At 48.7% G+C, this 14,119-nt stretch overlaps 1 protein-coding gene across 1 annotated transcript in view; it reads right to left on the bottom strand.

Annotated features, from left to right (window-relative positions):
• CLPB (ClpB family mitochondrial disaggregase) overlaps nt 1-14,119 on the bottom strand; it is an 83,502-nt gene that overhangs the window by 31,398 nt on the left and 37,985 nt on the right. Inside the window, exon 6 of the mRNA XM_069808712.1 lies at nt 1,263-1,360. Coding sequence (XP_069664813.1) covers nt 1,263-1,360 — 98 coding nt within the window. The remainder of the gene's footprint in view (nt 1-1,262; nt 1,361-14,119) is intronic.

Genomic DNA, 14,119 nt, shown 5'->3' with positions numbered 1-14,119 from the left:
GCGGTGCTTCTGGCTAACACAAGAAGCTGTCAGCTCTGCAGAGGAGCGCCACGGTCAGGGTTTCCTTTGCCGTGATGGAGCATGGAGAGCCCAAGAGGAAAGATCCCTGTCTCCCTGCTTAGGACAGAGGTTTAGCATTCAGGCAACATGATTCTGAACTCCTGCTTGAGCAAGGATTTTCCTAGGTGAGTGCAGGCAGTACAGCAGTTTTGACTGCCTGGCACATTTAACTCATAGTAATGTCCACTAAATGTAGTAATTGCCACAGTTTTAATTACTTCCTCTTCCACTTGTGGGCAAGTTCTTAACTTCTGGTTTTCCAGCACACAAGTTCAAATTCCAAACCTGTAGACCAACCTCTGAGGAGCATAACATCAGAGGATAAGTCTGCAACCACGAGCAAACCTGGCCTCCTCGTGCCTCAGTTTCTGCTTTTGCAGTCTGGTGGCATTGGTACCCCCCCTTTCATCGGGCAGCGGGGGGAGTTTCACACTCCCACTGACCTAAGATTCTTGGAGCCACGATGCTCAAGAGGCATTGCTCACGGCTGCTGTGATGGCCTCTCATACCAATTGATAATTAGTTGCTTCTACTCGAATAAGGCCTCATATCCAGGAATTTTAAATCCTTGACATCAGGCTGCACATCTCTGTCCATCTACTTACTCCTGGGGTTTTTATTGGAACCACTATGGCAAATGTGGTTCTTTTCCCTCTTTAAAATACCTTATAACAGCAACTCACGAATGGTACACGATGTGCTCCAGCCCACTCAAGGAGACAGTGAGGCTGAAGGGATGAGATGGCCATTTCACAACTGGACAGCAGAAATGGGGGTCTTTTGCCTTAGACTGGTGCTCATGAATGCATGGATACCAGGCCCACAAATGAACTCTGGGTTCTCAGACCTGGTTCTTTTACCAGGAATTTCAGAAAATACAGTAAAAACAATGCCCCGATTTTACTGTTTTTTTTGCCAAGGGCTTACAGAACAGTATTACTGGTCCTGTGCAGGTCACTGCTGAGGAAGAAATGTTATACATGGAAGAGGAGGACACATAGCCACGAACACAGCTAACAAGACTTCAGAAGAGGTTTTTTTTCCCCTTATGCATCATGTCATTAACTTATACAGACCTCTTTTGAAAAAGCATGGAGGTGTAGGTGTGCTAAGGCGCTCCTCCATTGCTTGCGCCAGGTCTTCTTTAAAACTGTTCTTGTAGTGGGAAAGGAAGCACAAAGTCACCTGAATCTCAGGCTCACCTTTGTCTCCGACGCTTTCAGAAGGTTCATGACCTCCCCTTCACGGGCATAATCCAGGGGTGTATGTCCCATTTCGTTCTTCTGCAGGGGGTTGGCACCTGATGGCAGGAAGAAATTTATAAGATCAGGGGATCGGAGTTCAGTCTTGGGGCAGAATGAGCAGGAAGCACATCTTGTGCCTCCTGTCCTAGTCAGCATCCCCTCTTAACCTTTGCTCCAAAGGCTATCTGGATCAGAAAGGGACAATGTACAACCAGCGGTTACATGCACGGGTGTCCAGGGAACAAGAAAAGGAATTGTCACTGCTAACAATTGGCTTGGCAGGGAAGAGCTGCTGTGGGGGATGAGAGCACATGGTCACCAGAAGAAAATACAGCTTCACAAAAGCACCCGCTCCCGATCCTGTGGGAGCCACATGGGACCATTACGACTTCAATTGGACACGCTACCCTTCCTCTCTGTTACTCCAAGCTGGAGATGGAGATGGCTGTAGTCTGCTAAACAGCTGCCACCCTAAGCCACAGGAGTGGCTTCTGGGGGAAAATCACACTCTTCTTTAGAATGTAATTAAAAAAAAAAGTCAACAAACCCCAAAGACTGAACTGGAGGGAGTCAGATGGGCACCCTCACAGAAACAAGCTCACACAGAGATTGCTCCCCGTCCTCTGTCCCCGTCCCAGACACGCTGGACTGCGGAAGAATGTGCAAAGGCAAACGGCTCCCAGTTGCAGTGATGGGAAGTATATAGAGGGAATCTTGGACAGGGCAGTCCAAGATCAGGAGAGAGGGGTACTGGGGAAGAGCCAGTGAGGCAGGCAAGGTCTCAGGATTAATCTCTGGCTCTCAGCATCTCAGGAGGTATGTCTAAAGCAGAGAGACTCAGCACTAATATTGGTGCACTCTGTGACTCCACGACAGCTTGCTGTCACCGACCAGACACCAAGGGTTAGGAGAATGAGGCTTCAAATCGGCCTGAAATTCCTCAGGTTGGTGCTTGAGCTGACCATCCCACCGGTTTCAAAGCTACAGCACTTATTGAGCCTTGAGAAGCAACCTGGGGAGGGAAGAGCCTATAGTAGGTCTGGCTGATTTGCCTGTAAAACGGAGGGGACAGTGGTGACAAGCTGCTGGGAAGGGCAGGCTGATGGTGCCTGTGCACGACTGTGAAAAACGGGAGCCTGGGCACTGCTACAGCATCCCCACTTTGCAAGGGGCTCAACAAACATCTTCCATCCCGCTGGAAACAGGAACAAACCGAGTACCTTGGCACAGGCAAAGCAGGCTGCAGCTTCTGCTTCTATAATGCAGGAGAGTGCAGAGCACCAGGATTGCTCAATAAAAGCGAGCAGCAATCATAATATATGAAAGAAGTGAGAGGACTCTCTGCGAGCGGGAGCCAGAGAGATTAGCTATTTCTAAGCATTGGCATCAGGGATCTATATTTGCTTACAGAATGAAAAATGTGCTCCATAAACATTCGACACAGAGTAATTTCTATTGCAAGCCTTGTCATTGCAAATAAAGAATATGATCGAGACAGGTGAGATTATATACTGCTGAGGCCGGCCACTCAATATCTTTTAAAGAGACAGTGCTCCCATGGCCCCCCCCTGCTGCCAAAACCCACCCCGGGTTTGTGCAGTGAGGAGGGGGGCAAGTTTTCTGGCTTCTCCAAATGATGACATCCTCGAGGCTAGGCCTGCTCTCATTTTAGATGGAGGCTGAGGGTTTGTTTGGCTTTTCCCTTCTCCTGGATCTATCAATAATGGCTATCCAATATTGGCCTAATCCCCCTGTTAATGGCTTTGACGACTTGACTAATTGCTGCAATAATTGATAGAACCTGACTCCTACAACTGGTCGATTCCAACCTTGAGTACCGGCAGCAATAAAATATTACGCCGCAATAAATAACAGTGTCACTTTGCTTGCTAATAGAAGGTAAAAGTGGCGACCGGTTTGTCAGCGCCCCGGCCTGACCCCCTTCCCCATCTCCACCTCCTCCCCTGCCCTCTCCCACCCCGGCAGCTGGCTGGAGCGGCAGCGGAGGGGACGTCAACCTTTGGAGACTTAATAGAAGGCAATTTGTCACCTCCCACTAGCTGTCTGTAGCTGGAGATCGACACCTGGGCAACACCTCGGGCTGTGCGAGCCCGTCGCCTCCTCCCACACCTCCCTGCTCATATTAGGAGGCCCCGGCTTATAATATTTGATAAATAGCACGCTGGTTCACTCGCAGCATCCGCGCGGCATCGCGTCGCTGGAGCAGCTGCATAAGGTCACTCATTGGGGAAATATGTTTCTGTCAGCAGTATCGAAAAAAGTTTAGTAGAGTGACAGGCCTCAATTTTTCAAATTTTATTAACTCCATCCTCTTAACAATTTGTCTTGAATTCCTTCAGATTCTGGATAACTGTCAATAGAGCTCACGACACAGCAGGTGCTGGTACCCAGGCCCTCCACTGCCATCAGGGAGGAGACGGGGATGGCAGGGAGAGGGGGAGATGGCAGAGAGGAGGAGGTGATGGCAGGAGGGAGAGGAGGATGCCAGGGGCTTGCAGGGCTCACACGGGGCTTGGAGGAGCATCCCAGCAATGCTCCGTGGGCAGCCCTGTGTCCTCTGCAGCTTGGCAGCCCTGGGACCCTGCCGCAGCTTGGTCCTTGCTCTCCGTTCTCCACCAGTCTGTCCTGACAGGGCAGAGGAGCGGAGATCTGGCTCAGGACATGTAGCCAAATAGGTGCCTGATGAAGCAAGAATAAGCCTCACACCTCAGACAGACAGAATGGGGCTCAAAGCGTTATCAATGACCCATAGGGACACCCAGAGAGCTACATTTCTCCAAAGACTGGACACAGAAAGCCTGTGAAACTTGGGAAAGCCCGGGGCACTGAGACAAGGAAAGGAGTAAGTGTGAGGACCTCATTTCATAGTGCAACCAGATGCTGTGAAAGCTCCTTTGTGGACTGCTGCTCTCGGGCATCCTCAGAGGTAACCTCCAACCTCAGCGTTTCGGTCCTGAGCCTCTCTTCTGCAGACCGCTCAACAGGAGCTGCTTTGGGGACAGAGGATGCAGCTGCTATGAACTAGCACCAGACGGTCTATGTCCTGATGCCATTCTGAATGTCCTGTCTGCAAAAAGTCTTTTCTGGTGAAGCAGACTAAATCCCAGAAAGAAGAGCCTGGAAATCCCCACTCCCACAGTGGGTATGCTGCTGAGGGTGCTGGAGATGGGCACAGAGAGCGGCTGTTGTCCTGAACCAGGGAGGGTTTGAGTGGCAGACAAGCGCTGGGATGAATTGCACAACTCTGGTGCACTGAATGCAATTTGCCACTGCAGTTACACCTTTCCGTGGCCCTGTTCAAATACCAACATAGTCTGGGATTCACCAGGAGGAAGCAGCCCACACTACCTGCTGGGGATTACACAATGTCATCAGCCATCAGCTTTGACAAGGAATGACATTATTATTGCTCCACATGGCTAGTTAAAGTAATATAAAAAGACTTCTCTCCTCCTGAGTCTTCAGTGATTGAATTAGCATGATCACCCCTTTTTCCAGTAACGTAAACCTGTTTTTAAATCAATAAGACACGTATTTCACAAGCAGCTTTTAACATACAAGAATGCAGCCCACCAGCAGATAACTTTCAGAAACATGGATGTTAAAGACAAAAGAAACGCATGCTATTTATTAAAAAGTCTTTATAATGAGAAAAGTTATTCTGTCTGGAATATCTGGAAGCTCTGTCCAGATGAGAAAAACGGAACGGAGCATTTGCTCTGGCAAGTTAAAATGGAAAAAACACAGGTCAAAAAGTATTTAAAAGAAGCCCTTGCTTCAGGAATGAAAACTAGAACAACTTTTTAACTGTATCAGAAGCTGGAAGTCAGCCGGAGGAGGTGAGTTTCCAGAGGTGACCAAGGTGAAGCAGGAGGGCTTGAGATGATGTGAGGAATGGCTAACTGCACTCTGCATCCGCGGTTACCACAGAAAGGGTCTCACGCCAAACCTCTTACAGGCACACGCTGCAGGACCTGCCTCAAGTTGAAGCATCAGCAGAAACAGTTTTAAAACATTACTGAGCATTAATAAATTGCCAGGCCTGGAGACTTTTCACTGAGGAGTTCAGAAGGAGCTTAAACACCAAATTATCCACCAGCGCTAACGACTCATGGCTTGTCATGTCCACTACACGGTGACAGTGGAAGGCAGCAAATGTGACACCAATCTGTAAAAAACACTTATACAAGGAAACACAGTAGCAGACATGTGGAAAAAACATGTAAGAGCAAAAGTCAGCACAACTTTTCTGGCAGAAAGCCTTGCCTTCCCGAGCTGGGGGCCATGCCATCACTGTTCAGTTGGAAACCGGGATCTACTCCATGCAGATGCATCTCTGATGCCCGAGAACTTCAGAGTTCCGCACCTAAGATGCAAGCTGTTACAAGAAAAAGGCTCCTCATGGATAAACAATGACTTAAACACTGAAAACAAAGGATTTAAAGGTCAGTGTCCACAGAGGAAGAAAGTTGTCAAAGGCATCCAAGGGATTTCTGCTAATGCCTGTGTGGTCAGACCATCTGTGAGTGGCTGGAGTGAGGGCTAATACTGACATGACAAAGATGACTACCAATACTAAGTTTTTCAGAGCCATTTGAGTGACAGCGATGAGCTGGCAAGCGAAACTCAACTTAGATAATAAATGTAAACCAATGCACGTGTGGAAAAATCGATCTGAGTTACATACAAGCATTGACAGGCACTGAGCCACCTTCCACCGGGAAATCGGGCACGAGGCATTGGAGTTGCCGTCAACAGCTCCATGAAAACATTAACTTGCTGCTGAATCAAAGTGGGAATTAGTTCAGAAGGAAGAAAGCACCAGACATTTGTCCTACTCTGAGTTTTCCTCCTCAGTGCTGTTCCCGGCTGCTCTCAGGGGTGCAGGGACGTGGTCGGGTGCAGTGTGCTCCCAGCCATGCTACGTCCTGCATTGCCACATCGTTAGGCACCAGCAGCGAGTGACCTGCCTAGAGGAGCTTGCTGTGCAGATGGACACGATAAAGGATGGAAGAAAGAGAGGAATATCTAGAACAGTGAGCCGCTGGCAGGGCTGAGAAGCACCCCAGATCTCCTGAAACTCAGCCCAATGCTTGTTTATTCAGGCACATTGCATCCTGAAGGCCTTTTGGTGTCCTCAGCACCACATAACGCAGCATTATACACCTCAGGGTATGAACTACAGAACACTCTTTCAAACTCAGAACAAGCCCTTCACATTTACTTGATCTCTTTTATGCTGTTCAGTGCTGGGACAAGGGCTGTTGCCCTTCTTTATAGGTGGAATCTTGCACATAGATTTTTCACCCCAGTATAAAATTACAAAATACAATAAAATGACCAAATTTGCTTTCAGTGACCCCAGTGGAACTCTGGAAAATAAAGAGCTCTGTAGAGGTATGCCCAGTGCACAGGTACAATCCCAACCAGAACCTGCCCTCCAGAAAAATAACAGGAGAGGACTGTATTTCTCTTTGAATACACAGAACAGTTCACACGCATGGCAAATGGGAAGGTTGCAACAGAAGAAGACAGAGAAAAAAATAAATTAACGTGTGTGTTAAGTATAAACATGTTATTTTAGATATGCCTTTTGAGAGCTCCAGCAGAGAAGAGTGCCCTCCAGCAGTGCTTCTTTGAGCAAGGGTACTGCTGCTGGTGCACCCCTGGCACGACACGACATGACACAACACGACACGACATGACACGACACAGCATGGCACAGCACGGCACAGCAGCCTCCCTCCTGCAGCTCTTTTTCCCAGGGCAGCTGGCAAGGGGATCACCGCGGTCGCTGCTGGTCCCCTGTGCCTGACACACAGCACTGCATGTATCACTCAGACACAGACCGCATGAAGAGGATGAAGTAGGGGAGCCAGGTCTGCAAGTTCTTGTACTCCGAGCACAAGACTTGACATATCTGAGGAAAAAACAGGCTTCCCTCAAGACGTTACGAGTATTAGCTAATCTTACCTCAAACTGCTTTCAACTTGCATAAGTGGTTAAATTCAAACTGCCTTCAAACACAATCTTCTCCAGCAATGCACAGGAAGGACCAGAGCATGGAAAGGCTTGGGCAATTTGGACTTTGTATTTTGGGCTCAGAAAAACCTTTTTTCTTTGCCATGCCTTTTAAAACAAGTTGACTTACCTGCTCCTTTCAGTCTTGCTTTATTGTAATGTGAGTGTAAGTTGTTTTATGCCTACTTGATACCTGGGTGTGAAAACAATCCACCTTATTCTTGTTTGTAAGGTAACAGTATGAGAGGGGAAACTAAAGAATCATCATCTCTCTCTATATCTACACATGTGTGCAGAGCTATTAACTTAATGACAAACATTATGTCACTGCAGAATTTTGTACCCAGAAACACTTAGAGAGGGATCTATTTGCTCCCCTGCCCTATGGGGAAACTATTCTTAAGCACTCCGACATGGACATAAATGTGCTTGCACTTATACGCTTATTGCTCTCGCCACGCTGGGATGTTAGACACTTCGATGCTGTGATATGATTGGTTTCTAAATCCCAGTCTCACAGGATTTTAATTACTGGTCTGGTGCAGCTGGGAGTGGAACTTGCTGCCGTTGGATGGAGGGGGTCGATACGCCGGCCCAGAACATATTGAGCCACGGCGCTTGCAGACTCTATTGCACTATTTAATCATCTTTTGCAAAATTTACAGTGCAACAGAAGGAATCAATACTGAATTTATCACATTCCGTTGTAAATATGAGCATGGAGAGGGAGAGAGGATTTCAGGCACTCTTGCACAACAGCTGGCCTGGGATGGATGCATTATAGTAGGTGCCAGACCTGGAGGAAACCTCCAGGACAGAGCACCCAGGGGCAGCTACGAGGCGTGTGGCTCCCCAGAAACACTGACCCTGACACCCCGCTGCTGCCTCGGGCTGAGGAAGGGCTCAGTGTCCTCTGAGGCACTGGCAGGGAGTCAGGGGAGGACTCAGCCACACTCCCTCCGACACCGTAGCCTGGGCAATAAGGGATCTGCGAGCACGCGGCTCTGCGGGAGCAGGGATGCTCCCCTGGCATGACCACTTACCACTTCCATGCATGCCTGCAGGATCCCGGACAGCAAAGGCAGAGTTATCATTTCATACTGGCCTGGTTTTGCTCACAAGGACTGAGTTACAGCCTTGTTCTTCACAAGACAAACAGTTCCTAACTCTAGCTAATGTGGAGCAAAAAAACCCAGTGAAGGCAGAGCAGCCTGTGGTTTTCACTTCCCCAAACCAAGTTGCAACAACACTGGCTTTCAAGACAAGCACACACATTCTCCCAGCCCCCTGCAGACATGCTGTGCATTTATAATGAGTGCTACGGACCAAAGGGACTCCTGGTTCCTGTCTTGCTCTGTCCTGTTAGCTGGCACCACCATACCTGCACCACTGCTCCTTCCAAAGACCTGGTTGATGTCAAGGCACAGAGGCAGAGCCAGCGGAGATCAAGGGTGGGACAGGAAAAGCTGCCAAGGTAGCTTTAGAATAAATGAAATGATTTTTGAAGGGAACCAGCTCATGTGGGAACTTTTTGAGCGTACCATCTACTGTCCTGGGCCCCAGGGCAGCGCTTTTCAACCTGATCAATCTCCAGGGCTCAGTGAAGAACCGAGCAAAGCAAAATAATTCAGTAGGTTTAAACTCACTGTACAGTTGCATCTGAACCTTGGCTGGAAATTTTTGGGGATCCACCCATTAGAAAAGACCTCTTGTTCAGAGACCGTCAGCCTAGCAGACCTACAGCAGCATGACTTCCTCAGTTTCTCATGTAGTTTCCCCAGTTTTGCTCTTGCTTACGCTAGTGACTTCACCGAGTGCAGTGAAACAACAATGTCACCTTCTGAGGATGTGATCAGGCCCAAGGTATCTCCTCTTCATCGTCACAGCTGTCTAGTGATGTCCTTCACCCTCTCTATGTAAGAACAGAGCCCTTTCCATCTGGGATGCAACTGAAAATGCTCCAAGCCATATTATGCAGAATTCAAACACAAGAAAGCCAGCTATAATTACAACCTCATTTTTCTCGAGAATACCACAAGCACTTTCACTTTCTGATGTCAAAAGAGCATCCCTTGTAATGCTGGCTCTGTAATTCATTTACCCATCAGTCATCCTACTCACAATATCTGCAATTATACTGTACCAAATAGGTTAGTGTGGTGCATTACCAACAAATGTACTGTGCTAAATTTACTGGCAAATCGAGTTCAGAAGTCTGGGTTATTGCAGCTTCAGCTAAAATGTTTTCATAAATGTATGTTCTTTCCTTCCTCTCTTTCCCTCTCTCTCTCCCCCCTCTAATTAGAGATGTGTGCACTGAGCTGACTTGATCGCTCACGTTTTACAAGAGAGACTCGAGTGCCAGACCTAGGCATGCATGCTCAAGTCTCTCAAGGCGGCAGGGGCAGTGAGGCTGCTCCAGTGAGATGCGGCTCCGCTCTCAGCTTCCCCAGCTATGTGCTGCGTGACCTCAGCTACTCAGCCTCTCTGCACTTCCAAGACCATCAATCCCAGTCCAAGAGATTGTTAGCGCTGGTATGAGAACAGGGAGCAGTGCCGGAGTCACACTGAGGGTTCCACGCAGGGAGAAGGAGGCAAAGGGTGTTTTGGCGCACGCACTTCCCATGCAGGAACAGCCTGGTCAGCCTGCATGCTGGCTCTAGGAGGAGCTGGAAGCAAAGGGGATTTCTGAAGATGGGAAGTAGAAAGCAAGGTGGTCAGTGATTAGAAAAGTGCTGGGGAGAATGAGACACATAATGAGGCTGTTCAGGTTTGGCAGGAGGAGATGTGTCCGTGCCTGCGATGGGGATGGAGAGAGGCGAGGTCCTGACAAGGGGCAAGGGGTCAGTCTCTGAAGAAGGGAACTGCTCTGCTTTTAAGCAAAGATATGAAATGTAAGCCACCATCTACCTACGTGCATCAGCAAAGTAGTGCACTTCCACACAACAGCAGCTGCCAGTTCGGCCAACCCCTCGCTATGTGGACATGCACACAAAACACACCTTGGAAAAGCACTTGGAAAAGCAATTCAATATCCAAGAAACATGACAGCTGAGCTGTTAAGTGCCAGGGTAACCTTGCTTCTACACTACTCTCTGTGCCCAAGTTTCTCAGGTGTGTATGGGGGGAAGAAGTCACAATATTCTGATTTTGCATTTCATAAGCTCTAGCCCAAGAAAAAGACAGTTCTCTGCAGCATTTTCTTCTGTGCTTTGTTTAGTGTAACTTTAATTTATTACAAGGATACCACAGCTATCACAACTCTTCCCAGCACAAGGCTGTGAAAGGTAATGTGTCCCATGCTGGGAGAAGGGATATCTCTCGCAGGGAAAATCTCTCAGCAGCAGTGCTGCCCCGCGGTTTGAAGCCCACGGGGTTTCCCCAGGCTGTTCCCCCTTTCCACTCCCACTCAGCCTTGCTAAGCCTCACCCAGGTCAACCTGCTCCAGGTGACCCTGCTTTGAGCAGGGGTCGGACTAGATGGTCTCCAGAGGTCCCTGCCAACCTCAGCAATTTCACGGCTCTGGGATTCTACAATGCCCCGGCACCCTGATGGGGAAACACAACTCTCCCCTCAGCTCTCTCTTTGTCCCTCGTGACTATTAGAGAGCATCTTTGGACCTAGATGCTTTAGTCAGGGGCAAAGATACCTTTCTTCAGTGAGTGCAAAGTATGACACAGCAGCTGGATACGGTCAGAGGAACACATGCCAGCAATGAAACACCATTGAGCAACAGACAAGGCATCAGCAAACCACTTGCAATGTCTTCTGCAGACAACTGAGCACTGGTGAGAGCACTAGGGGAGAGAAAACAGCAGCTCTGCAGCATCCAGGTGAGCTGCTTCCAAGCAAACATGCTTGTTCGACAGTCTGGCCACAAGGCAGTGGCAGCTGACGTTCTGGCTGTCAGCAGCGTGATCTCTCAATAGCAAATGACAGCGTGATGCACAGGGCTGGGACAGGCTGCAAAGGGCCTTTACAATGAAGGCAAGCAGACTGTGCTTGGTTTAATAAAGGAGGGGCCACTCAAGAGATGCAGAGGGACAAACAACTTCTGGTGAACCTCTCCAGCCTGGTCAGGTTTCTAAGCTCCTTCAAGTCTCCTGTAGAGACTTGCTGGAGGGCAAGAGGGCTGGTAGCAACGTGAGCCATCAGGAAGGTTTAGTTTGACTATCAGCAAATGTCCAGAGCTAAGAGGAGGATGGAGGGCAGGAATACACCCACTGTGCTTCCAGACACTGGGGGTCACAGGAGCTGAGCTCCGGTCCTGGTTCCCCACGGATCAGTGCCTGCCTGAGCTCCTCTGGCTACCTGCCTTTCAGCAGCAGGTTCTGGAGCAGAATCAGACTTAGAAGGGTGCTAGAAGGCACCTGAGCTCTATGGCAAGGCTACCCTATTGCCTGCAGAAAGCTGAACCTTTTAATACTGGCAATTTCATGCAGCAGATTTAAATACTGACATAATAAAAGCTCCCTCTAAAATGAAGAGACTTCCATCATCAACGAGCTGGAGACCCTGCCTTCCTTCCTCCAAGCCAAACACAAAGCCCTCTGCATCGATCGTGCCTGCAGTAGCAACTGGTGCACTCTGTGGATGTGAGCTCCCACCCACTCCTTCCCATAAACACCGATATTTATGGTGTCAGCTCAGGTCAGGAGACTGTGAAATGTCACCAACAACTGTCCCGAAAGGACAACAGAGCAGTGACTTCGTCTCGCGGTCTGCTGGGCACACACATGCTGACCACAAGGCGATAAGGTCCTGGAGGGGTCAAGCGAGTCACTGAATGGGCCACAAAAGGCCAGGGATGTGGGGTGAGGGGCAAGTGCACGGGAGCTTCCCTTAAAAAAAACACCAGTGCTGCACAACGGGGTAGTTGTTTTAGCAGAGAGGGGCCTTGGCAGTTAATGGCTTTGGCCCCGAGGGCAGGGCACCAAGCGAAGGAAGTGTTCGGGAGAGTAAATGGACAGTTAGTAAAAAGGCAGGTGTAGGGAAGGGTAAGGGAGGGAGCGAGGGGAGCCTGTTCCATGTCAGCAAACAGGAGACATCCTACGCGCGGATATCAATGGCAGACCGCATGGGGAAATTATCCTCACAAAGGGCCCGGGGCAGGCACACTTTGAAAGGTGTTCGATCTCCACTTCTGAGACCTTCAGCCATGTATTCATCGCAGATTATACTAACAAGGATGCAGGGACCAACGCTTTGTTATCGCGCAGAACTGGGAGGAGGGGAACACCCCCAGTCAATGCAATGAAAACCTCGTGTCAGGCACCAATCGTGAAATCGAACTCCAGCATGCAAAACTCACTGAAAGGAAAGGGAAGGGTCTGCTGTAACACTACCAGCTCAGAAGAATTCACCTGACAAAAAGCAGACATGTATTTGATTTAGCAAGTAAATTGTGATAAATTTTCATCATAACTATGACCGCAAAGGGTAAGAGGATGTTGTGGATGGGCTGGCGAATACAGATTAATCTGAAGAACATTGCAAACTCAGCCCCGGGATCCTACAAGGACTTCTGCATCATGCACCAAGTGCGATTCATGTTGCTGGACTGCTGTTCCCAGGGTATAAACACTGGGACATGCTCATACCTTCACAAGACAAAAAATTTCACTTGGAAATGCATTCTTAGTGTGGACTCTCTTGAATCTGTATCCAGAAGGATTTCCATGGGGATGGATTAAGAACAGAATGGTGATGAGCGATCGTCACATTTTAGTGCTATGGCTGACTAAATTCAGACTTTTCACTTTGATTTGGTACACAATCCCTTCAGTTGTGCTCAAACAAACACAGTCCTACAGATTGTTATACGCTTTTTTCTGAGATCCAAGTGAGTTCTTCTGAACTGAGACACTTTGCCACGAACAAAGAACTCTCTATGAGCATCGAGCAGCAGAAGCGGTCATTCACGAAGACAGCAGTGGCTCCAGGACAGATACAGAAACGGCTTTTGAACAAAAAGAACAGTCCTCTCTATTAAAAGAGGCCTGCATTGTAACAGCACTCAGATAGCTGAGCAGGGGACAGATGTAGAAATGAGCTGGACTTGCTACTTGCAATTATTTATTCAGTACAGTGAAATTCTTCCGTGCCAACTTCATTTATTTGCACACATATTTTACCTGTACTTAGGATAACCAAGCAGCTACCTCGGTACTTTCAATCAGCTAGTAATACACATGTTTTGCAAGGAGACTTTCAAAGGCAAAAATGAGAAGCAGGTATCTTTGTAAAAAATGTTATTCCAGAGGGTATGGGGGGTGCGGCTGCCAGCCCAAACTCAACAGACTGAGAAAGAGCTCTCAGCCTCTTGCTGGCAGCTCTGCCATTGCCTTCTCTCATGACTACAGCGTATGTATGTCCCTGCTGACGCTGGCTGTGCCTCTGTACCACCTTCACAGAGGACTGCCCCTTTGCCCTCGCAGCTAGTCCACACCAGGATTTTAGGCATTTTTAAAGAGCAAACACTGCTGTTGACATTCACACCATCCCACACGTGAAATACTCCCCAGCCTCAAGAGGCACAGACTCACCCTGCTCAGATCTGTTCACAACCCTGCTGTGATGAGGACTTCTCCATGCCAGCACTTTGACCACGTTACCTCTCTCCCTAACACCACAGAGGCTCTCTTGCTCGTTGCACTCACCATCAAAGCCCTTCCTGGTCTGTGCATTCACAGCTCATCACTCAAGAGGGTGAAGCCCACTCCACTCCTCCCATAGGCATCCCTGTCCACAACTGTGGGATCTCAGAGGTCCTG

This window comes from Haliaeetus albicilla, chromosome 20, assembly GCF_947461875.1.
Source record: "Haliaeetus albicilla chromosome 20, bHalAlb1.1, whole genome shotgun sequence".
In the NCBI taxonomy this organism is placed as follows: Eukaryota; Metazoa; Chordata; class Aves; order Accipitriformes; family Accipitridae; genus Haliaeetus; species Haliaeetus albicilla.
The sequence above is the reverse complement of the archived record's forward strand: the minus strand, read 5'-3'. Positions and strand labels throughout refer to the sequence as shown.